The 23,773-nt window shown below is 48.1% G+C and overlaps 1 protein-coding gene across 4 annotated transcripts in view; it reads left to right on the forward strand.

Moving 5' to 3' along the window:
- The window catches only part of CYTH1 (cytohesin 1), a 59,483-nt gene extending 35,914 nt beyond the window's left edge, over positions 1-23,569 (forward strand). For 3 of the 4 annotated variants that reach the window (XM_081849847.1, XM_081849848.1, XM_081849849.1), the window contains exons 2-13: positions 3,902-3,984; positions 5,835-5,899; positions 7,204-7,270; positions 7,762-7,880; positions 9,055-9,135; positions 9,405-9,517; positions 10,168-10,316; positions 10,679-10,791; positions 18,330-18,408; positions 19,730-19,801; positions 20,782-20,936; positions 21,752-23,569. In XM_081849847.1, coding sequence (XP_081705973.1) covers positions 3,902-3,984; positions 5,835-5,899; positions 7,204-7,270; positions 7,762-7,880; positions 9,055-9,135; positions 9,405-9,517; positions 10,168-10,316; positions 10,679-10,791; positions 18,330-18,408; positions 19,730-19,801; positions 20,782-20,936; positions 21,752-21,830 — 1,175 coding nt within the window. In that variant the 3' untranslated portion in view covers positions 21,831-23,569. The remainder of the gene's footprint in view (positions 1-3,901; positions 3,985-5,834; positions 5,900-7,203; positions 7,271-7,761; positions 7,881-9,054; positions 9,136-9,404; positions 9,518-10,167; positions 10,317-10,678; positions 10,792-18,329; positions 18,409-19,729; positions 19,802-20,781; positions 20,937-21,751) is intronic. The other variant, XM_081849846.1, reaches the window with a different exon arrangement.
- The last annotated feature ends 204 nt before the right edge of the window (positions 23,570-23,773 follow it).

Here is a 23,773-nt window from a genome sequence, read left to right on the forward strand (position 1 = left end):
ACTGTTTACCTGTAGCACTGACTTAGTTGGAGTTGGGACTCGGGTCAATTGACCAGTCAGATACCAGTCAATTGACTGCCTATTATTTAACTGGTCAAACGATCTATGAAATAAAGAAGGCCCATGTGAATGTGGCAGTCAGCTGCTTTATTGCATCTTGAGAGCAATAGCAGGAACAAGGGTCGCTTACACACTTTCTCCTCCCAATTAATCCAAAAATCCCAGCCTTTTCCATTGACAAAACCAACTGCTGGCATCTTTGAACAGGAACATACAGAGATCAGGAGGAAACGTGGAGCCAATAATGCAGAAAGGAGGCATGGGCCAGTGGAGGGTGTGTGTGGAGAACACGTTGGTATTTGTAGCATTTCACCTCTGTGAGTTTTTGCCTGTTTACAAGGCCGCAATCCATCTTGCCATCCATCTTGCTAATGCAACCTTTTATGAGAAACCTGTTTCTGTAACCAAAGAGCCAAGGTTTGGATGGCTCCGCTGGAGTCATTGCAGGGGCATGGGCCTAGAATTGCCAACTCGACAGGATATGACATAGGAGGGCCAGCTGCACTTGTGGCAGACTACATGCGCTGTGATTCAGAATGCCTGCGCACCAAAGAGGACCATGGAGATGCTGGATAGCGTTCTGCGGGGTGCACTCAGCTTCTTTAGTCCTTGGTCTCTTGGATTTCATGCAGACCAGTTGTCCTCCCTAGAATGTCGCCTGCACTTCCCCCTCTCATGTAGTCATTCAACAATCAGCCTTATCATCTAGTCTGGTGGGGGAGGAGCAAGGTGAAGCCACTGGTTTCAGTCAGTAGAGCATGAAACTCTTAATCTCAGGGTTGTGAGTTTGAGCCCCCACATGGGGCAAAAGAGATTCCTTCATTGCAGGGGGTTGGACTAGATAACCCTCGTGGTCCTTTCCAACTCCACAATTCTATGAAAACATTGTGTGGGACGCTACATTTCAGTCTCCAGGCAAAGAGGCATTTCTTCCCCAAAGGATAGGTGCTCTGTGGGAGTGCACTTTTCCTTTCACAAAAGGAAGGGCAGACCTCTGGGAGTGAATTCTGCACATATTTAGGGACTCCCAGCCTTAGGTGCTGGGTTTTTTTGGAAACAAGATCATGACGAGTACCCAGGTTAAGGTCCACCAGCACACCCCCTGTACTTGCTGTTGGAAAGAGGGGCCCTCTGTGAGATCTTCTGCTTTGTTTTTGTTAAGCTTCTGAGAGAGCACAGTAGTTTTGGAAATTGGTATATTTCTTTCCACCCCAGTTAGTGCCATTCTATTAATGCATTACGTAATTACTTAGTTGAATGCTGAATTTCAGCTTGAAGCCTCCCAGAGCTCCTGCTCTGGGCCCACCTGCCCTGCCTGCTGGAAGGGGGGAGGCACTGCCTCTTTAAGAGCTGCCTCCTTTGTATGCTGTGGCTGCAGTATCTTGGCTTTGGGCTCCTGCCCTCGTGTCCAACTGCAAAGCAATGAAAAGGCACTTCCCTTGTTCTGGCTTCTCTGTTCCAGCAGCCACACAATGGAGCCTTGTTGTGTCAGGAACTCTGATCTCTTTGAAATAGCCCTCAAAGCTAGAGCCCGGCTCCCCACCCCAGCTACAGGTCTGTGCTCCCTGTTGAGGACAGGGACCCTGCTGCTCTCCACACACCCTCCATAAGGCAAGGGAGCACCACCACGTTCTGCCCCCGACTGCCTGGGTACACGTTCCCCACTGGGCAACTGCAGTGGTATGGCCAGGATGGTAGAACCTGCCTTCTGTTCCTCTGTTGACCTCTGGGCTTGGTCCTGCCTCTCCCCATCTCAAAGCAGCTGAATCAGCAATGCTCCCAGCAGGGTCAAACCGAGACACTCCCCCTGCCTGCAGAGACTAGAATGTGATGCCTGGAGCATTGCTTGAATTCCTCCAGCGGTATTTGGGAAATGTCTGTCTCATGCTGCGAGCTGCAGATGTGAGAATCCACTGTATGTTATACCGCGCAGATGCAGGACAGAGTTCTGGGGTGCATCATTATCTTCATGTGTTGTGTCCTGCCTCTCTTTCTGGGGTGCTCAACAGGAGTCATGCCTTTTTGCTAGGAAGCCACAGCCAATGTGGCCTTCTTAAGTGCTTCTATTTTTGTTTGGGCTCACACATGAGAAAGGAGGAGCTGGCCTGCAGCTTCAAGTCACCTTTGTGCAGTGCTCTGCATGTATCCTAGCACTGTTTCGGAGGGGTCGTTTGGACAGTGGCAAAAACAGATGTAGCCTTGAATGACTACAGTGGGTTTCTCTTGGAAGTATGACATTGCTGTGTATGTATGACGGCAAATTTTCCCCCTGTTGCCTGATGCTTGTGGCAGCACACCTGCATCCTTAATTCACTCTGGAGGATCAAGATTGCCTTAGATCCTTCCTTGTGGTGGTGATTGTGGTGCTTAATAGGAGAAGCCTTGGGCAGAATTCAACATAGCATTCAGTGATGTATGCGTAAGTGGAACAAGGTCCATTGCTGCAATGGGACTTTTCCACCCATTCCTCCCCAAACCTGTTCATGTGTTGCAGGCAGAGGAGAGGGGAGGAAGTCCTATAGGAGAAGATCTTGTTTCTCACATGCAACAATTTAATCTTGCCTTTCATGTCATTGGCAATAAACAGCCCGGTTTGGGGAGCTTAGCTTTCCAAAAATGTTTGCTTAAGCATAGATTCCTGAATCTTGAGACTGGGTTGTAGGTTGGCAAAATTCAGTGTGTGAGAGACATCTGTGCCTTTTTTTTAATGGCTACCTAGAAGGAAGAGTTTATGGTTTGCACATAATGCTAAGCTATGGTTTGCTTAACAAACCACATGTTAACCAGAGGTTGCCCCACAGAGAATCAAACTAACCATGGCTTGTTACTCTGTGGTCAGCTTTGTTTTCCAGCTGTTCTTGCCTCCTTCCTTTGTAGCTTCATCAGTGTCTAGGGTGGGCTGGCCAAGCAAACTACAGTTAAGGAAGGGTGCTGGGTTCACATGTAACACCAAGCCATATTTAAAATAAACCAGACTTCATAAGCCAATGACAAACCATGGCTTTCCTTGTTTCAGAATGTTGCTTCTATCTTGTGAGTCCTGCAGTTGCCTTGACCTTCACAGTGACCTTTATTTTTGTATGTTTCTGTGGCTTTCCCTTCCCAGAAATAATGTCTTCCTCTCTGTTGTTCAAAGGAGGATCTAATTGTGTTCAATGGAGCTTTGACAGCTAGTGATCGAACACAGGTCTCTCTAACCTAATATGCAGAAGTCAGTGCAGCAATTCTGTGCTTGGTGATTTCGGAGTGGAGTGGGAAAGAAATGATTTGTGGGAAGTTGATGCTACTCACTATTGAAGCAAAGTAGTTTCTGGCTTGTCTGACTGCTACGCTTGTTACCAAAAGGATCCATCTCGATCTAGCATTCTGTGTCTAACACTATCCAGTCAGAAGCTTCTGGGAAATGCACAAGCAAGGCATCATCTAATACACATAGCTTGTTTGCTCCCAGAAACCAACAGATACACACTGTATCTAACAATGGTGGCCCCATTGGCTTGTCATAGCAAATATTGGTTTGCTGTTCCAGTCTCATATATTGGACTATTTCTCCCCTCCGAAAAACCAGCACCACCATCAACCCATATCGGCAAGTGGTCATCACACATAATGTGCTGATGAATGCCATATAGTGGAATCAACAGTGGAATGAAAAAAATGTGTACGCTGGGTCATATGTTGCATACTCCAAGGGTTTATTGCATATTCTGGTTACTGCAAGCAGTTCTGGGTAAAATTGTGACTGCTGCATCAGTCTCCCTGGCCTGCCAGGAGCACATCATATCCTTGTTGAGATCCACCCATTGTAAGCAACTCTCTCTTTGTTTCTTTACCCTGGCAGTGCCCAGCGACCTGACCCCTGAGGAGCGTCAAGAACTCGAGAACATCCGCCGACGCAAGCAGGAGCTGCTGGCAGATATACAGGTATGTGGGGGATAGGGGTGTGGGGTGCAGGAGGGCATGCTGAAGGCCCCAGGTTCAGTCTCTGGCATCTGCAGGCAGGGCTGCAAAATTCCCTGCCGGTCAGTATAGACAGTATTGGAATTTGATGGACCAGTGGTTTTGACTGGGTCTAACGCGGCTTCTTAAGATGTGATCAAGTAATTGCTGGATTAATGGGGTTTGTTTGTATGGCACAAGACTGACACAATACTTCCCACCAGGTCCCATTCCAAAGAAGAGTTGGTGGCTGTTTTGTAGCTTCCAGACTTGGTGCCTCTGTGTGTCCTGGCTTTCCCTCCTTCACCTTCTCTCATTTGGGGCTTAACTGTTTTCAGTGCCGTGACTTCGCCCTGGAAAATGTGACACACACAAAAAAATATCTGAAGAAGTGTGCATGCACACGAAAGCTCATACCAAGAACTGACTTAGTTGGTCTTTAAGGTGCTACTGGAAGGAATTTGTTTTGTTTTGACACAAAAAAATAGAATGCCTTTGAGCACATGTAGACTTGCTTTACCTTGATCCTGAGTAGCCACAGTGGAAACTCCTCCCCCACTCCCCAACACACACACCTTGGGTTAGCAGCAAGTGGTTCTTTGTGGACACGAAACCTTTGGCATTTCTTTCTTTGGATATTAAGTGCATGGCTATTCCTGCTCCTGTTCCCCCAGAGGATTCTGTGCACAGCAGCCCTGAGGCTCTGCACAGCAGGTGTCTTGGGCAAACGTCACTGCAGATCAGCAGCCAGGCACAGTTCTGGCCACCCCAGCAGGGGTTGGGGGGGGTGAGAAATGGCTGGGGGTGGGGTCTGATTACCCAGTGCAGCTTCCATGTTGAAGGATCAAGTTGGTGGGGAGGGGCATCTCCACCCGCCTCTAGCCTTGACCTGTCAGGTTGATGTACCTTATGGACATGACAAGCTAGAAGGTGGGTTACGGATATAGGATTCTCTGTCAACCAGCCCCACCTCCCAGTCAAACCTGTTCCATCTTTCCCATATAAGGAAAGATGCTGTAACTAGCCAATATTGGTGCAGACCTTTAAGAAGAAGGGGGTACGCCTTCCAAAGTGATGCTGGGAGAACATCCCCTTCCCTGTGTCCCACTCCTTCCGTGCCCTCAGAGGCAGTAAGTCTCACCCTCCCCTTGGCTCTGACATGGGCTGCCTGTTCCTGTGGCAACTTGCTCACGGGTGCTGGGCTTGGCAGGGCTGCTCATCAGTCCTATCAGCAATAAATAAGGCAGTAGGAGAGGCTAATCACTGCCATATGCTGGACACTTCCTAATGAGATTAGCCCAGTAATTGTGTTAGCCCCAGGGGCTTCCTCTTCTTCCTTCCTTCCTAGAGCTCAGCATGCTGATGCCTCCCACAGATTGGCATCCATAGCCCAGCCTGCCTCTGAGCCAAGACAGGCAGACAGGCAGGCTTCTCTCTGGGCTTCATTTCCCAGGGCAGTGGGTGCCTGCAGCTGGCTTCAGCTATATCTGATGAGTCTCTGAAGAAGGGAACAGGGTTTCCCCTTACGCAGGAAGGGAGAGGTTCTGTTGTTGAACCCTGCTTCCCGAGTCTCCTTAAGCCTCTACCTTGCAGGCTCCTGGATTTTTGCGGAGAAGTCAACTTGGCAAGTCTTTCCTCTGCTCTCTACGCATTACTTCTCCCTCTGCCCAACCCAACTGATCCTCAAACCTAGATTAATGAGCATGGGGAAAGGCATAAGAGGACAGAAAAAGCTGGAGTAATAATTCCAAGGTGTTCTTTTTTAAAAAAAAAGTTCCCCCCAAGAGCCCCACTTGATGGTGTGCTCATTCCCCTGCCTTTCTTCTCCTCTGCAGCGTCTGAAAGATGAGATAGCAGAGGTCACTAATGAAATCGAGAACCTGGGCTCTACAGAAGAGAGGTGAGTGGTGCTTCTGCTGGAGGAATGGGGAAGGTGATATTTTGGGGGGCTTTCTCAGAATAGAAATAGGGAGAAATAAAGTAAGCAGAAACCTGCACAGCAGAGCTGGCATGAATTCTAACATTAATGGATATTCAGGGTCAAATCGGCCCACTGAAAACAGAAGACAACCCCTTCTACCAGGAGCAATACTTGAACGTCAGTCCAGATAACGTTGCACATTTCATGCTGTGGATGAAACAATATCTAAAGGCAATCAAGAGTTTAAACTTGAAGAATAACCCCAAAGACTTATCGGAGACCCATTCAGATGCCCAGTAAAAATAGATTTCCCTATTTTGCTGACTTCAGTTATCTGAGGAATGGGATTCCCTTGGTCTGGATTCCATCACACTTGTGTTGAGAATTGACATTTTAATCCTAGCTCTGTTCGTGTAGAGCAGATTTGCTTACATTTGAGGCCTATATGCTGAGCCTCTAGCCTGTCAAAAAAAAAAAAGATCATACAAATCTATTGAGAAGAATGGGGTGACAGTGGTGTGTGTGTTCTGGCTGGCTGGCTGTAATGTTCAGTCTCTTTAAGTAACCATGTGGAACGAAAAGCTCCCAGGCTGTTTTGCCTTGAATATCATCAGGGATCTCTGGCCTGGTCTGTTCCGCTAAAGGCTCTAGGTTTTGTCTTGCCCAGAGTCGTCCCTCCCACCCCCCAAAAACCCCCTTTTCTAGGACTGGTCTTGCTTCCCCATCTGGCAGCAGGTTCCCTGTCTCAGGCAGTTAACTCTGAACTGAGGTAGATGGAGTCACCAACAGATTAGGCGGCCCAAATTGTCAATGGAAACTGACATGTGACGTCTCTTTCAATCACTCAGTGTGGCTTCCTTTGCCCATCCCTGGGGACGCCAGGCCCTTGTCATGTAGGGCATCCCAGGAGGCTTCCTCCTCCTCTTCCACAGTATATGGTCTTGAGATCGGTCTGCTGGTATGCCAGTTCCCTGCTGTAGTCTCCATTTTAGTGCTGGGAAGACATCCAAGTTCCACCAAAACTTAGCTGGAGTGGCGAGAGGTCTTCATTATTTCGTAGGGTAGAGAATGTATTTCCTTGTGTTTAGAAACTTAGGCTTGCTGCTAGTAGGGGAGGGGTTTGTGCATGTGCGATGCACCCTGTCAGATAGGGAATGGAAAGTGCCTCATTGCCAACCTGCCTATGACTAAGATGTAGGCAGGTGGAGCATTGATGAAGTGGCACAGCCCCATGCTGCTCCTTGGTGGGGGTGTCTCTAACCCAAATCTTTTGTGCCTTCTAGGAAAACCATGCAGAGGAACAAGCAGGTGGCGATGGGCAGGAAGAAGTTCAATATGGACCCTAAGAAGGTAATCAACACTTCCTTACTATGGAGCTGGCAACAGGTGTTGTCCAGGGACCACCACAAGGTCCCTCATTGCAGGCACACTGGCTACTGACTTGTGGACTTGGCATGGTGTTGGGATACTCAGGTCTCAGGGTGACTGATCCTGGCTAATGGTTAGAAATGCCCAAACAGACACATGTGCTCCTAGGGAAGGTGGAGCTAGTTGCGGGCCAGTAAGCCACTGGTGCAAATCTCACAACAGCCACGAAACCCATTAAATGGTCTTAGGCAAGCCACTATTTTTTTAACCGCAGGCTCCCTCACCTGCAAAGACAGCCTGCCTTTAGGGCTATTGTAGGCACTACTAAGAAGGTTTGCATGAGACACAGCTTGACCATTTCAAATCTATTATCTGCATTCTGTGCATTATTGGAGGTGTTTTGGGTTCCTGTACCTGTGTGTCCTGTGCAGGGGCAAATGCAGAGAGACACCCTCTTCTTTCTGTGCTTGCAGGGAATCCAGTTCCTGATAGAGAACGACCTCTTGAAGAACACCCGCGATGATATTGCCCAGTTCCTCTACAAAGGGGAAGGGCTCAACAAGACAGCCATTGGCGACTACTTGGGTGAAAGGTAATGGGAGAAGGGAGCTCTGGGGCTTGGTCTTCCTTTATAGCCACTACCATAATGGACTTTGGTTCCTATATCTCATGGGCATTCAAGAAATGGGAAAAGAACTTGGGATCCCAAGAGATCTCTTGCCAGTGCTCCATTGTTTCGAGTTTCCCATGTGGACTGGCTGAACTGGAGTTCATAGTCAGGACCTTGTTAGCATCCTTGGCTACTTGGAGGGTTTCTGTGCCCTGAGCCAAGCTTTGCTTACCAAGTTGCGGGGGACAGCTGAGGAATGCCAACTGAAATTGTGAATATTTAAACTGTGTGGGACTTTCAGGATCGTTCTCGCTGCAGCTGGCCAGTACTGGGTACTTCAGCACTGCATAACACCTAAAGCCTTGAAAAACTTGCCTGTGCTCTGAAGCTTCTTGGAAGACTTCTGGTAACTTCTTAAGAATAGACACCAGGCCATCTTAAAGGCCCAGAACTGACAGATTGAAAACTGAATATTTTGCATTCATGCAGAAGGTCCAGTTCCTGGCATCTCCAGGTATAATGATCCAGGATTGGGTAGCAATTAAAATGATGAGGGATTGGGTAGCAAGTCACGACAGAGAACCTTCTCTACATGTATTTCCCTGGAGAAAGACTGCCTGTCAGAATAGACCAGGGGTTCCCAAACTCTGGTGCATAGGCCACCAGAGGTCCACAAACTTCATCCAGGTGTGTCTGTGGATTTGTAGTTAAAGATGGGAGGTGGCAACTTCATGGCATCAAACATTCATAATTGATTTTTAATTGCATTTTTAGTGCTTCCTCTATTCCTTACATTGTGTTTCGATTTTAATTCTGTGGACACAATAAAATACAATATATAAGAAATGAAAGGAGTAATAAAATACAATTAAAAACCATACCGTGTCTAGCATGGCACATTGCAACAGCCAGAAAAATCATTAAGCGGTCTGCTCAGACCATCCAGTAGTCCATGCTGGGGTGGGGAAATGTGGGAACCACTGGAACAGACAATATTGGACCAGATGGCGAGAGAGTCCCACCTGGGATAAGGCAGCTTCCGGGCCAGGCCAAGAGGAGAGCCCAGTTCTTGGCAGCAGCAGGGGTTTGGCAGCTGTATGGGAATGGTGAGTTTGGTCGCTCTCACATGTTCCCCTATTCTTTTGCCTCCTCACAGAGATGATTTCAATATCCAGGTGTTGCACTCATTCGTGGAGCTGCATGAGTTTACAGACCTCAACCTTGTCCAGGCACTGCGGTGAGTGGCAGCAGGATGTTTGTGAGTGAATCAGAGGTGTGTCCTTTTTCTCTTTTCCTGCACGGAAAAGGCAAGAAGAGGACATGTGTGGGCTTTGGGGCTCCCTAGGAAAGAGCAGTGGTTTGCAGTCCACGCACAGAGAGGGAAATATGTGACTTGGAAGTCTCTGGCACATCACACAGCCCTTCTACCAAGGAATGTTACTTCTCTGTCAGCTTTGCTCACAGTCCTACTCAGCTTAGCTGACTATGTGCTCCTTTTCCCCGCAGGCAGTTCCTTTGGAGCTTCCGGTTGCCGGGCGAAGCACAAAAGATTGATCGGATGATGGAAGCCTTTGCACAACGGTACTGTCAATGCAACCCGGGTGTCTTCCAGTCAACAGGTACGCACAAATTGACATGCTGAACTCTGCAGGCAGCAAGGGTTTGGGATGCAGTTTTTCCTGGAGCATCCTCAGAGAGTTCACAGTTAGGTGCCTTCTGGCTCCCACTGCCAGATTTTCAGGCTTTGTTGCTTGGGAGTGGAGAAGGGCTGGCCATTGGGCCGCACAAAGTTCTGTCCCATAGTTAAAAGTGTGGATTTTGCTCCCACAAGATGGAGAAATGGCCACCAACTTGGAAAGACCCAGTTCATGGGTATAAGGCTATCAGTGGCTACTAGCCCTGGTGGCTATGTTCTCTTTCCACTGTCAGAGGCAGAATGCCTCTGAAAAGTAGTTCCTGGGAATCACAAGTGGGGAGAGGGCTTTTGAGCTTGTGTTTTGCTTGTGGGCATTCTGCAGGCATTTGGTTGACTACTCTGAGAACAGGATGCTGGACTAGATGGGCCTTTGGTCTGATCCAGCAGGGCTCCCCGCCGAGCCACCCACCCACCCCAAGATAGCAAACAACCCAACACAGAGCATGCATCCTGGGACTTGGTGACACTTCCTAGGCTACCTAATTGTCTGAGTTTGTGCCTTGGTAATGGATGGAGCCCAAAGGGCAGCCCATTCTGTGCTTGATCCATCCTTCACACCTTTCTCCACCCCAGATACCTGTTATGTGCTCTCGTTTGCCATCATCATGCTCAACACCAGTCTTCATAATCCCAACGTTAAGGACAAGCCGTCAGTGGAGCGCTTCATTGCCATGAATCGTGGCATCAATGATGGCGGGGACCTGCCCGAGGAGCTACTTAGGGTGAGCTTTGTGGGAAGGGAGTGGAAGTAGTGTTTGGAAATCACAGGACTGCGATAAGGGACATGGGGGTGGTAGGTCATCGAAATATTGGAAGTTGCCTTTGTACCTGGTCGTATTTGTCCATCTAACCCACTATTGTCCTGTTGCGTCTTATCTGGTTGACAGAGACTCTCTCCTGGGCCTCAGGCAGAGATCTTTCACATTGCCTGCTACCCGTTACTTTTTTGCATGTTAGATGTGGAGGATTTCACCCGGCACTTTCTGCATGCAAACGCTGGTCCCTTCCCAGGTTGGCTATTCCTCCTGGGAAGCAGGAGTTGGACTTGCACAGGCCCCCAATGCGTTTCTCTTCCTCCTACCAGAATCTGTACGAGAGCATTAAAAACGAGCCCTTCAAAATTCCCGAGGATGATGGCAATGACCTGACGCACACTTTCTTCAACCCAGACCGTGAAGGCTGGCTTCTGAAGCTCGGTGAGTGCATCTGCGCAAGGTGCAAGGCCTCAGCCATGCGGAGCAGTGCGGCTGTCGCCATGGCATAGGCTGCAGGGAGCAGGGAGTTCTGCGGCAGTCTGGTGACTTCTTCGGTTTGTTTTTTTTTGCATGGGGCTCGGTGGCCACAATCCAGCACAACACATACCCATTGCCAAACTCAGGATGCTTTCCTAATCATCCATGCTTCAGCAGGATGCTGAGCAAGGGCAGTCTTGGTTGCAGTGCTCAGCGTCCCCTAATGGCTCTCTTAACTTGGGCACAGCCGTCTGGTTTTGGTGATTTGGTGGGTTGGGGTGCTTATGACAGTGAGGAAGACACATTGGTTTCATGGGCCCCAGAAACAGCAGATAAACTTGGGCTTTCTCTCCCTGGCTCCAATATTCCTAACCACAGTGGACTAAGCATTAGCCCAAGACTTGTCTGTGGTTCTGTGCTTCTCACCTGACATTGGAGGCTAGTCTCTGGCATCACCTCCCACATCAACGCTGTGTGCGCACCGGCAGTGCATGCATGGCACCTGCAAGGCATCCACCAGCCCACCAGCCTTTCCCTGCGCAGCCCTTGACCATCTTTCTCCTGCTCACTCAGAATGTTTCAGTTGTCTTGCCAGGTTATGGCTGGAGCAGCTCCCTGGCTGGTTTGTTTCTCCGATTTCTCTCCCCACCACCTTTAGGGCTGTTTAAATCTCTTGGAATCTGCAAATCAAATTTGAAAGCACAAATCCTCTGAATATTCAAATTTGCAATCACTGAATCTTTAATGAAATATGGCTAATGGAATTATTCATCTATGTTTGAATGTGTAACCATCCTCTTTTTGCTTGGAGCATTTTATGAAATAAAATGGAAACAGATGTTTTTGATTCCAAGGGATTGCGGGAGGATGCACACACTCGAGATATTCCTGGGGAATGATGCCTGAGCTGAGACTCAGTGCTGAGTCTGAACAACACACCTTTTAAATCGTGCCCTTTCTTTTCCTTTCAACCAAAGCCATGCAACAAAATGACAAAGGATTGATAGATATTGTTATTTAGAACACACGTTTTAATTATTTTAAAATAAGAGGTTGCATTGCACGGCAGTGGAGACAGCAATGAGGCTTGCTCACAAAGCAGACTTAAGGACAGGCTGCTAGGTGCACCATTACGGACATGGATATAACTTGAGAATATTTTACAGTTTACCATTTCAGACCTGCACGTAAGCAGCAAATATATGGTTGCTTGAAAACACAGTTGTATATTACAGTTGTGATTGTAGCAAAACATAAATTTTGCTTGCTGTGAAGTTTCCATTCTTTGTTAGCTATGTTTAGAAAAGATACGTGATCCTGAAGTTCAGCCAGAAGAGGAGGCCTAAGAGATAGTTTCATTTCGGACTGGGAAGGATGTTTTCTGGCAAAAACTCCACAATTTTGTTCCCTACAGCCATAACTTCTTCCCTAACTCCAGATCCACCCAATGGATAAATAAATGAAGACACAGAACAAACACAGGATAACATAGACCATAGCTGGCTAATAGTTAAATAAGCCTTGATTGAAACTCATGATCAAATCCTCTTTTCTATTTGTTTCAAACTCCAGCCCTCTTGTGTCTCAGTTCAGGAAGCATTCACCAGATCTATGTTGGTGTATGTGTCAGGTGCAAAGGTGGGGTGTGTGGGTTTGTTTGTTTTTAACACCGGATTTTTAAAATTGTGACTAAAAAACTGCAGGTACTAATGCAAAGAGTGCAGACATTGCAATGAGAACTCAGTTCAGCATGGCCTTTTCCAACTTTGGGAATTTCTCCTGTGGCTAGCTTTCTCAGAGGCAGTAGAAAGAACTGGCCTGAATCCTTTTCTTCGCAGATAGGTGAGCTTTTCTGCCTGAACGGGGATGTTTGAATTGGGAATTCTAGGCTGCAGCTATATCCAAATTTAGGCCCCCTGGTTCCCAATACTACCTGTCCTCATCCCCCGTCCCCCATTACATGGGAAGAAAGTCCCCTTGATCCCTGCGGGACCATGTTGCTGACTTTATCACAAAATGCTAAATCTGCTGAGTTAGGAGCAATCACTCAGACAGCATCCTGTGGTTTTACCCTTCCCAGGACTTGGTAGAGCTTTATTCTGGGATACAGTGCCACAGGGTGGCGGCAGAAAACAAAGACATGCCTAAAATCCTTGGAGAGTGAGATTAATTTGGCCCGTGAATGCGCCAAACTGCGTTGGTAATCACCAGAGGCGATTCCTCGTGTGTACACGATTTTGGGGGCAGGGACCTTGGCTGTCTTCCAGCTGAATCCCAGCAGCAAATTGCTGATTGCTTCCGCCTGCGAATGATGCATGCCACCCCCACATGGAGGAGTCTGGGCTGCAGGCCACTTTAACAGCTGTCACCAGCCCTGGCACTAAAATTGCTAATTCTGTGACCAGGGAGCCGTTCCTGTGGCAAGCAAATTCCTGACGCTACCAGGATTTCCTAAGCTAGCAACAAGGACGAACCTATTTTTTTTTGCCAGGAGTTCCTGGGGCTTTTGTGTCCTTGGCTTTGGCACCCTGATGACCTCGAGGTGGGCACTCTCCTTCTTGGTATTCTAGCGGAGAGGGAGACCTGCACCACAACAGGAGAAACGTGGGCCTGGTTTTGGGAAAAACCCTTCTGCCAACCCTCTTTTTCCCTAATGCTCAACACCTTTCATTAGCTTGGGCAGCGCCCCCTGCTAGCAGCAACTGGGGTGTGCGCCAAGGGCAGATTTGATAAAGTCCTTTGTTTTTTAATTTTCTTTTCTCCCTCATTTTGTATGTTTCCATGATTTTGGCACTGCCTTTCCCTGCCCTCCAAACTCCAGGAGGTACGTACCCCCATATCCCCTCGCTAGCTTTGCCGGGGCCAGGGGTGTGCTGCCATGCTTCTTTATTTTTCTGTTCTTTCGTTCTTTTAAATTGCTGGTGATTATTACTAGTCTTATCGCTGCTATTGCCACCGTTGCTAACTGGCTGCACAGTCCATGGGGAACTGGGGGACAGGTGGGATGGTGAGTGGGATTGGGGGGAGGGTGACGGGAAGGCGGAGTTTCCATGTCCTGTTTGGCCCATCCCTCAAAAAATTGCCCCAAAGAAGCTTCACAACATGGCCAGGTCTGAGCCTGGCAGTATCTCTCTCCCCAGCTTTGTCAGTACCCTGGATTTTTAGGAGTCAGAATCACATTGTAGGATGCAGTGGTGAAGAACCAGCCTTTTGTCTGCCCCAAAGAGGCAGGGGGCAGGGAGGTCACTATGCCCCTCAAGAAGAGGCAGCTCCTCACGGCATGGACGTTGCTGTCCAGTATGGCGCCTTTGCTTGAAAATGGCAGCGTGGCCACATCTCTCTGGGAACTGACACTGTGAATCCGGCCTGAGAAGGTGCATAGCCACTGAGCCTGGCTTGTTTTGCCAAGAAACTCTGCGTTCGCTGCTTAAGACTGGCTGCTTCCTGCTCCAGAAGGCCCAGCAGTGCAGCTACAGCGAGTGCACAGCTGCCATCATGAAACCATCCAGGCATTGGTGATGCCTTATTACCAGCCCTGCAGCAAGCAGCTGGCAAACCGTGGTTCCTTATCCCAGCAGGGGTGGGGTGTCCATGCATGGCTGCGCTGGTGCTACCTGCACTTACTGCACTTGCCCCATTATATTACTGCAGGTCACATGACAAGCCCCACCCCATGCCTCCCAACATACCCACAGAACTTTCTATGCCCCGCTGAAAGCTCTTCCCCTTGGGTTTCCCCCCTTCCCATTAAGCTGGAAAAGGGCAAAGCTAGTATTAAGAGAAAGCCGCATTCCTTTCATGGAGAAAATATCTCAGTACATTTCTATTAAAGATTTCTCAACCTCTTTTCATTTAAAATAATTCCCAAACCAAGAGATAAAGTTTAGAACTGCAGAAGCCTGGTTATTAACGTAGGACATTTGTCCTGAAGGGCTCTAAGAATTCGCAGGCAGCAGAAAGAAGGGGAGGCCTCTTGTAACAAGGACTAATGAAGTATTAATTGTGCTAAGCTGATGCATGCTGGCAGCCGCATGGCATTGGAGTCCCAGTTGGTGGAGGGGAGAGGCCCAGAGAGCTAGGGAGACGCTGGCAGCAGTGAGCTGTTAAGATCTTGATTGGGTAACGCGTCATGGTTCTTACCACTCCATTTATAACACTGTAAATCCTTTCCAATCCTTATCCCGCCTAACTCTGCAACAACCCTGTGGAGTAGGTCACTGCTTCCATTTTTAAGGGTAGGGAGGTGGAGGTGGAGACAGGGCCTTGGCCACCCAATGGTTCCATGGCTGATGAGTCTTTTGTGCCATCCTCTGGAGAACATTGACTCACGCCATCATAAACGAAGGGAGAATGTTAATTTGTTTAATGTGATAGAATCCCAGACTCGTAGAGTTGGAAGGGATCGCTAGGGTTATCCAGTCTAACCCCCTGCAATGCAGGAATGTTTTGCTCAATGTGCGGCTCAGACCCACTACTCTGAGATTAAGAGTCTCTTCCTCTATCCCAGATGTATTAGCCTAAATTGGGGTTAGCTTTTTTAAGAGTTCCTTGGCAACCAGAATAACTTAAAACAAAGAATCAGCAGAAATTCTTGTGGCTTCATTCTCTGGAAGTCTCCAGACCACTAAAATATATATCCAAAGTATATATTGTATATTCCTGGCTTCTAAATTTAATGCCATGTCATGGCGGAGGAGGAAAAGCTGCATAACGAATGGGCAGGGTCTATTCCCTCAGCTTCTTAAAACTGACAGCAATTTGGAAAACCTCTCAAACAACGTTGCTTCATGAACATTTGGTAGCCGGCTTAAAAGATTTCAAAACTTTGTGGACTTGGCTTATAGCAGATGGGACACACTCATTGAACAGCAACCATGGCTAGAAACCACTGGTTAATATCCTGGTCTCATGAGCTTATTTATACTCGTCCTGAGGGAAAAATACTTTGGGTAATTCTAAGCTGGTTATCTCTTATTAGCAGCTTCGCTTGGGGGCTCCTTAACAGGCTGTGTGGGGTAATGACACTGCCCGCCCCCCGCTTTGTTCACAAGGCTGTTGTACCTCAGAAACTGTTCTAGCATGAAAACAACTTTGTGAGTAAAATTCCAACTTGGGTTTTTGCCTCAGACCCTTAACACAACCTGTTTGGAACTTGTACACACTAAAAAGCATCTTTTGTCTGGTGCTCCCTAGAGATGTTTCACTGTGTACTCTTCCGATAGGATGGTAGCAACCCTTCCTAACACCAGGTCAAACCATTGGTCCATACAGTCCAGTATTGTTTACTCTAAAGGTGGGGAATTTCCAGCACATGAGCTAATCTCGGCCCACAAGGCCTTTCCCCACAAATCCTGGTCAGCTGAAGAGCGGAGTCTAAATCTTTCTGCTGGGAACAGGTGTGTATAGTCAAGGCAAGCAGAAAGTAGTGTTTTGCAAGCAAAGGCAGAGTGCTGGTGAAGTCCCCCTCCACTGGCTTTCCTTGCAAAACACACCTTTCTTTCTAGTGAGTGGATCCTCCTTTCAAGGGAGGGGAGTGGAAGCTGCTTCCATTTGCACTTTTCAGCCTTAAGACTGTGCTAAAGCACTTGCCTCTGAAAGTCTCCCCATCTTCTTATTGTAAACCCCCGACATAGGGTTTGAAGGGGAGTGACATGAAAGCTTGCAAAGCCATGCCTGTCTGCCATGTGACATTGTGTGATGGGTGGATCAGTAGCCCGGTCCACCTGTCAAACTTGTCCCATGAGGCCAATCTCATGGGCCTCTGTTTCCTCACCCTGGTCTACTCTTGACCGGCAGCAGTTCTCCAGTGTTTGGGGCTGAGAAGGGCCTTAAGATTCCTGGCATTCCTCGTAAAAGGCATGTGCCCCACCACCAGAGAGTGAGGATCCCTGCAGTGGCTCTTCTGAGAACGTTGGCAGTGGGCCACCCCATGATGCCAGGGGCTCCTAACAGGTGGGGTTTTCTGTGTTCCCTGGGGACTGTGGCAGGCACTATCTGGAGCAGTTGGCTTGTTTTGTCTTTTTTTCCCCTTTTCTTTCCCTTCTTGTGTTGCTGAATGAGGTCTCATTGTTGTATGTGCTGGTCTGTGGCTGTCAGGGCCTCCTTAGGAGGGGACTCTAGTGTTCTGCACCTTTTAAATCTTGTTGACTCATCTCCACTACCATGGGCTTGAGAGAGCAGCCAATGCTGACAGAAAATACCCAAAGTTGTTGCCCTCTCCACCACTGAGATCTTTCCATCTTTGCCTCCCTGTCCTGTATTCCCCACCTCTCTTGGACGTGGTGTTGTTTGCAGCCTCTGACTGGGGAGGCCAAGCGAGGAGGGCCTGCAGCTACAGCATTCTGTCGTTTTCACAAGTGAGGTGCAAGGTGGCTTTTGCTGGAGGTGGTCCTGGGGGTCTCTTGGTGTTCAAAACGACCCCCGCTGTATTGACTGGCGGTCGCAAGGTCTCTGACCCTGTACTTGGGATCTGAGCTGTCTGGTATGGATTCTTTTTATTATCATTATTTTGGTGATGGCTTGTGCAAAAACTTTTTCCCAAGACCCTGGATTTGGATCCTGGACACTTGAGTTTCAGTGTCAATTTGGGAAGGGCCACTGGAGTCTCCTGTGTTTACTGATGGGATGGTGGGTGGGGGCATCTTTCTGAATGGGTTCCAGTTCTAAGCCAATCCCCCTCCCTCCCTCCCTCTCACCTCACCCTGACTAAAAGTCACCAGAGCGGGATTCCATTGAACTTTTATTCTGAGATGGGCTTATACAGAAAAGACTTTCAGGTCATGTTTGTATTTCAGGCCCCGCCCCACACCCCGCCTTTTGGGTGGAGCTCTGGAGGCCCAACTTAAAAGCCACACTGGGGCAGGAAAGGGAATAGCTGATTCCTGTAGTTTCAATACTCATCCCTTTTTAATCCTGAAGCTGTTGTTAAGCTCTGCTTCTTGCCTGGAACTGTATGTACCCGGGCAGGCAAGTCTCAGGGACAAGAACCCATAGCTGAGAAAGACTGTGTTTGTTGGTGTGTCTTTCTTTTTAAATTAGTTGGAGCTGGCTATGAGGCAGGATGCCTGGGTAGCCTCAGGAAAACAGAATCCCATGGAGCTCAGACTCTGACTAAGCTATGAGCTTTGTCCATAAAGAGCCTAAGTAGGTAGATCCCAGCACTAGCAGGACACTGATGCCTCTTCCTTCCCCAGCATGTCAGCAGATCCATGTCTGCTCCATAGTATACGCAGCAGGGCACTTCTCTTGATGACCACCACCTCTGCCTTCCGCCTGCCCCCTTCAGCTGCTATGCTCGCCATGTAGCCACTGGCTGCTGCTGCTGCTGCTGCTGTGGTGTGTGGCTGGCTCTGCTTGCACTGCTGACGCCACTCGCTCTCTTACACCGCCTACTTGTGCCTGTAGGCTCTTAGCTCTGCCTTTGCCTTTGCCTTAGCTGCTCTTGTGCCCAGCACCCTCCTTTCGGCCTGGGCATGCATTGTCAAGCTTGCTTCTTCTCTGCGCAGGTGGCCGGGTGAAGACGTGGAAACGGCGCTGGTTCATCTTGACGGACAACTGCCTTTACTACTTTGAGTACACCACGGTGAGTGGCACAGAGTGCTCTCGTAAGTGTCCACGGACATGATCTCATGACGGGATTGCTAATGTGCAGTTTTGAAAGATGGACTATGGTATGTAGTCTTAGGCTCGTGTAAGAGTCCAGGACATGGGTTATCTGGAGTCAACAGCATAGCTGAGCTCTTACTGACTGGTGTGGGAATGGTGTAGAGCAGGCTTCCTCAACCCTGGCCTTCCAGATGTTTTGAGACTACTATTCCCATCATCCCTCACCACTGGTCCTGCTAGCTAGGGATCATGGGAGTTGTAGGCCAAAAGCATCTGTAGGGCCAAGGTTGAGGAAGCCTGGTGTAGAGGTACTGCAGACTTGGCTTTAATTATTTCATATAGACACACATACCACCTTTTCCCCCTGACAAGAATTCAAGGTGGCTTACACATTACAATAAGAACAGCTAAAAACGTAGGAAGAAAAACTCTTAATTATTAAAAAGCAGTTAGTTTTAAAACTATAAAGGTTTGTTTAACTATCTAAACTAACGATATATTATTAGAAAGGTACAGATAATTATGTTGAAAAAAGCATGGCACCAGCCCTTTGATTAAAAGCAAGTCAGTTGCCCAAAGCCTGTTGTAACAAGAAAGTCTTCAGCTGCTGGCGGAAGGACAGCAAGGAAGGAGCCAGTCAAACTTCTCTAGGGAAGGAGTTCCAGAGTCCGAGAGCAGCCACCACAAGGTCCTATCCCACATCCCAAAGGTGCCTGTGAGGGTGGCAGGACTGAGAGAAGGGCCTCCCCCAAAGATCTCAGATCCTGGGCAGGTTTGTATGAGGGATTGTGGTCTTTCAGATAGCTAGGACCTAAACTGTATTGCGCTTTATAGGTTATATAACCAGCACTCTGAATTGTGCCTAGAAACAGACTGGTAGCCAGTAGAGCTGTTGTAACAAGGGGCTCTCTATAACCAGCCCCAGTCTACAATCTGGCTGCAGCTCTTTGAGTCAGATGAAGTTTCTGGACACTTTTCAAAGGTAGCCCCATGTAGAGTGTGTTATAGTAATTGAAACGGGATTCAACTGAGGCATGTGCCACTGTGGCCAAATCAGACATCTCAAGGGTATATATTGGGTGCAGCGCATTCTGTTGTGGACCCATGAAAGCGAATGCCCTAATAAAACAGTTAAGTCGGTCAGATGCCATGGTTGTGTTTGCAACAGTAGGCTACTCCTTTCAAATGAGCATTAAGGAGGAATCTGTCTGAGAGCAGTGTTCTTCCTGTTCAATGTTGGGATGGTAGAACCTGAACCAGCCTGGATGTGTCCGAATTAACAAATTGTTGTCTTGCAGGACAAGGAGCCACGAGGCATCATTCCCTTGGAGAATTTGAGTATCCGTGAGGTTGAAGATTCCAAGAAGCCTGTGAGTAAATGCCAGTGCTGGAGAGTAGGAAGTGCTCTCCACTTCCTACCTGGGGGGAGCCTAGGCTGCGGATACTGTGTGCATGTAAAAAGAAAGAAAAGGATGATACCAAGAAAAACTGAATTATGCAAATCATTAACTAAGCTTGCCTACTTTTGTAGAGTCGATTCTGATTCTGCCATGGGGGAAGAGGCAAAGCTATGCAAGGACACCCAGCTGGCTACAGAAAAATCCTGTGCAGGGATAAGCCAGGCTTTTGAAACTTGATTCATCTTTTCTGCCCTAAGAGCAAAATGCTTGATGAGTTTAAGTGGATGTTGATGTTTGCAAGGTGATGTTAAACCTGCACACGGAGTACTATTTTCTGTGCTTTTGCAGTGCAGGATATGCACTGTCTTTTGGAGGTCTCCAAGGTGTTGAAGGACCCTGTAGCATCTGAGCTGTTAGTGACTACACTTGGATAATGCTATCAGAGCTTAAATAGCCAAGATAGGAAAAAGCCCCATTCCTGTTCATTGCTAGTTCGCTCCTTCCTCTGCTCTGTGATCAATCCAACCAAAAAGTCTTCACCCATAGTTTCCTTGTTTGGATGAAATGGGGAAACTGTGGTTAATCAGTGATATTTCTAGTTTGCTTTCTTGAGGAGCAATGGGGCTGCATGTGTGGGTAAAAGGCTTATTCATAATTACGTCTGATCCTCAGACAACTTGCCAGTGATTTTTATCAAGTCGTTCTGGTGATAACTGCAGTGGGCCAGGAATGCTGGCTCGGCTAGTGGAATTGTAGGCCCTTGGTGAGAGTTGCCTTCCCAGAGTGTTGTATTGCTGCCAGGAAGTCATACCAGAGAACTGGTTACTTGCTGTCGAAAATCCTGTAATTCCTGCTCTTGAAGGATGTCTGGGAAATCCCTGGAATATGCAGAAATATTTTGAGCTGGTGTTGGCCACAAATCAATTCTGTTTATCCTTCTCTTCTTGCAGAACTGCTTTGAGCTGTATATCCCTGACAACAAAGACCAGGTGATCAAGGCTTGCAAGACTGAGGCAGACGGGCGTGTGGTGGAAGGGAATCACACTGTGTACCGCATCTCTGCACCCACCCCAGAGGAGAAGGAAGAGTGGATGAAATGCATCAAGTGAGGAGGGGCAGGAATGATGTGAAGGGATCTGGGTAGTTTGCTTGAGCAATGTGTCATTCATTCATTCGTTCATTCATTCATTCATTTGCATGTTGCTTTTCTGCACACACACAAATGCTCAAAGTGGCTTATGACAAAGAAAAAAGGGTGCATTTCAAACAAATACTACAAAACAATTTCATAACAACAAACCCAAAAAACCCCACATTTCAGCGCTATAAATATAACAAAGATTACTTAAAAATGTAGCATCCAATAGCCAAAATTAACAAGGGAGCTTCAGTTTCAGGCTTAGCCCTAGAAATATGCCTCCCATGAAGTAGCTCACAGTCCCTCTCCTGCAGCAGCTTCTTATAAGGCTTACATGGGCAATGGGTGGAGTAGCTGTAAACACCCCTCCCATGAAAAGAATTATTTCTCATTCCTCCAGATTTCCTCACTGTGAGGGAGGTGGGGGCGCAAACCTGTGGTTAGGTGGGCATCTGGAATTTTGGGGAGGAGATGTAGCATCTGAGAATGGGGCCTCTCTATAGCTCCCTGGTTGAGATTTGCCAGTGGGTTGTGGGTTATGAGGGGGAAATAGGGCAGCCCTTAATGAAGTACAGTCCCCTGATCTTCCTGCTCCCTCTTCAAGCTAAATCATGCTTCCTTCCAGAAACAGTAGCTAAGGGGGTGGACTGATCCTATAATTATGTGCTGGGTGGCATCTCCAATCAGTTGGGGATTTCCCTTAACACTTTGTGGGGTTTTTTACTCTCTCTCTCTCTCTCTCTCTCCCCCCCCCCCCGCGCCTCCCACTTGTCTCTCTTCAGAGCTGCAATTAGCCGGGATCCATTCTACGAGATGCTTGCTGCACGCAAGAAGAAGGTTTCCTCCACCAAGAGACATTAGCCACATGGCTTTGCTGAGTAGCAGTGACATTGGCAGCTGTTGCCTCTCCGTCTCCTGGCAGAGAGGAAGAGGAGCGAGACGACACACACCCTCCTGCTCTGCATTATGACCCCGAGGGGGGACTAGCTTCAGCTTTTGCTATTCTTTTCTGGTTTGGGGGCAGGAAGAGTTGGGGGGGGTAGGCTATGTTGATGGCAACCACCAGCTCTCACTGACTTATTTAATTTGCAAGAATGCCACCTCCCTGCCAGCCCCTCAGCTGGGCAGCTTGAAGCCAAACCACGTCACTGGTAGCCCAAGTGGCAGGAAGAGAAGAATTGTTGGGGTCTTTTCTGCTACCGTGGCTGACTTGCTCCTTGCCTGTGCCAATGGTGAGGCAGACCTATTCAAGCTGCCAGCGAGAAGTGTCGGCTGTACCAGGCTTTAGGCCTAATACTCTCCGAGACCCTGAATCAGGAATGGACCACAAACTGCCAAAGGCATAGATCAGTCTGCAGCAGAGGTTGGGGGCATGGCTCTCTAGCACTGAAGCAGAGAGATCCCTGTGGCCCTCTGCATCACCATGTTGCTGCTCCCTGTTCTTTGGTCAGGTAAGCCCAATGGCTTCTTTCCCCCAAAGCAATTGAGCTGTATGCTCTTTCATGTTTAATTTCCGGGGTTCTCTGTCGCAAGGAGTTTTGTTAACCACGTTGAGTAATAAGCAACCAAGAATGTCAGTCCCAACAGCTGGCATGATGAATGGCAAGGCTGCCACCTCCAGGATTTCCCCTGCCCTCGTTCTAGAGGGCACTGACTTAGGCTGCCTCGTATGTGAAGCAGGAATGAGGCCAGCAGAGGGCTCACTCAAGCAACCTTGCCCAGATGAGAAGGCGGTGCTCTTGTGAGCTAGCGGCATGCATGTGGTTGTGGGTGGGCAGGTAGTGTAACCCTCATGGATGCTTTACAGGGAGGCTTTTCACCCCTTTGCCAGTGGCTGCTGGGAACCATCTCACCCAACAACTGGGCACAAAAAAATTATCCCTGCAGCCAGAGCTTCCTCCGTTTTTTGTTTGTTTAACTTTGCAATCGGGAGCAGACAGAGCTGAAGAAAAAAGACCTGCACCATTCCCTGTACCCTGAAGAAAGAAGTTGAAACAGGCTGGCTCTGGATTCTTTGACATAGGCTATCTTCTTACAGTTGCACTTTTCAGTAGAGGGAGTGGATGGATTGGGATGAAGGCTGTCCTGGACCAGTGGGGGCACTTCTTGGCTCTGAAGCACAAGCAGATGATTGGTTGCTGGGGAACCATTGGAAGCTCAGGGTGGGTGGGGTATGAGATGATGGCTTATGCCTGGAGCACTGAGCTGGGGTAGGCTGTAAGAAGACGGTTTCCCCCGACTGTTGATTTCATTATGCGCCTTGGAAAAGCTCCAGTTTTCCCCAGCTCAGTATTAATCTATTTATCGGAGATGTACATACTCTCTGTGTAGATTTTTCTCCTTTTAGATTATTTTGTATTTGTTTTTAAATAAGAGGATTGTTTTCTGTGAAACATAGCAGAATTCTAAAAAATTGCTGTGGCACAAGGGGGGGCGGGAAGCAAGGGGGTTGCGGGAGGAAGGTGGAAGTTACTCCTGGTCAAAAAGTTTGGTTACAGTTTTTTGTGTTGAATCCTTTTCCACCCCATTGTTGGGTTTTTGTTGCCACAACCTTGTGAACTAGCACAGAGCAACTGCAGCAAATAAATGTTGATCTCACACTTGGCTCTATGCCCTTCTTTGGCTGCCTCTGTCTCTGTGATCTACATTTATGTGGTTTTCCTATTTGAGGTTAGTAGCATTTCATCAAGCGATTCAGGAGCCTTGCCAGTTGGGGCTGGTAAATTGGGCCAGTCTCTTTAGATCTGTGAGATAGGGGACATTTCTGTAGCCATACTGAGGAAGGGTTTCATTGTGGTTTCCCT

Source organism: Podarcis erhardii (assembly GCF_964252035.2).
Source record: "Podarcis erhardii genome assembly, chromosome: 2".
NCBI lineage: Eukaryota > Metazoa > Chordata > Lepidosauria > Squamata > Lacertidae > Podarcis > Podarcis erhardii.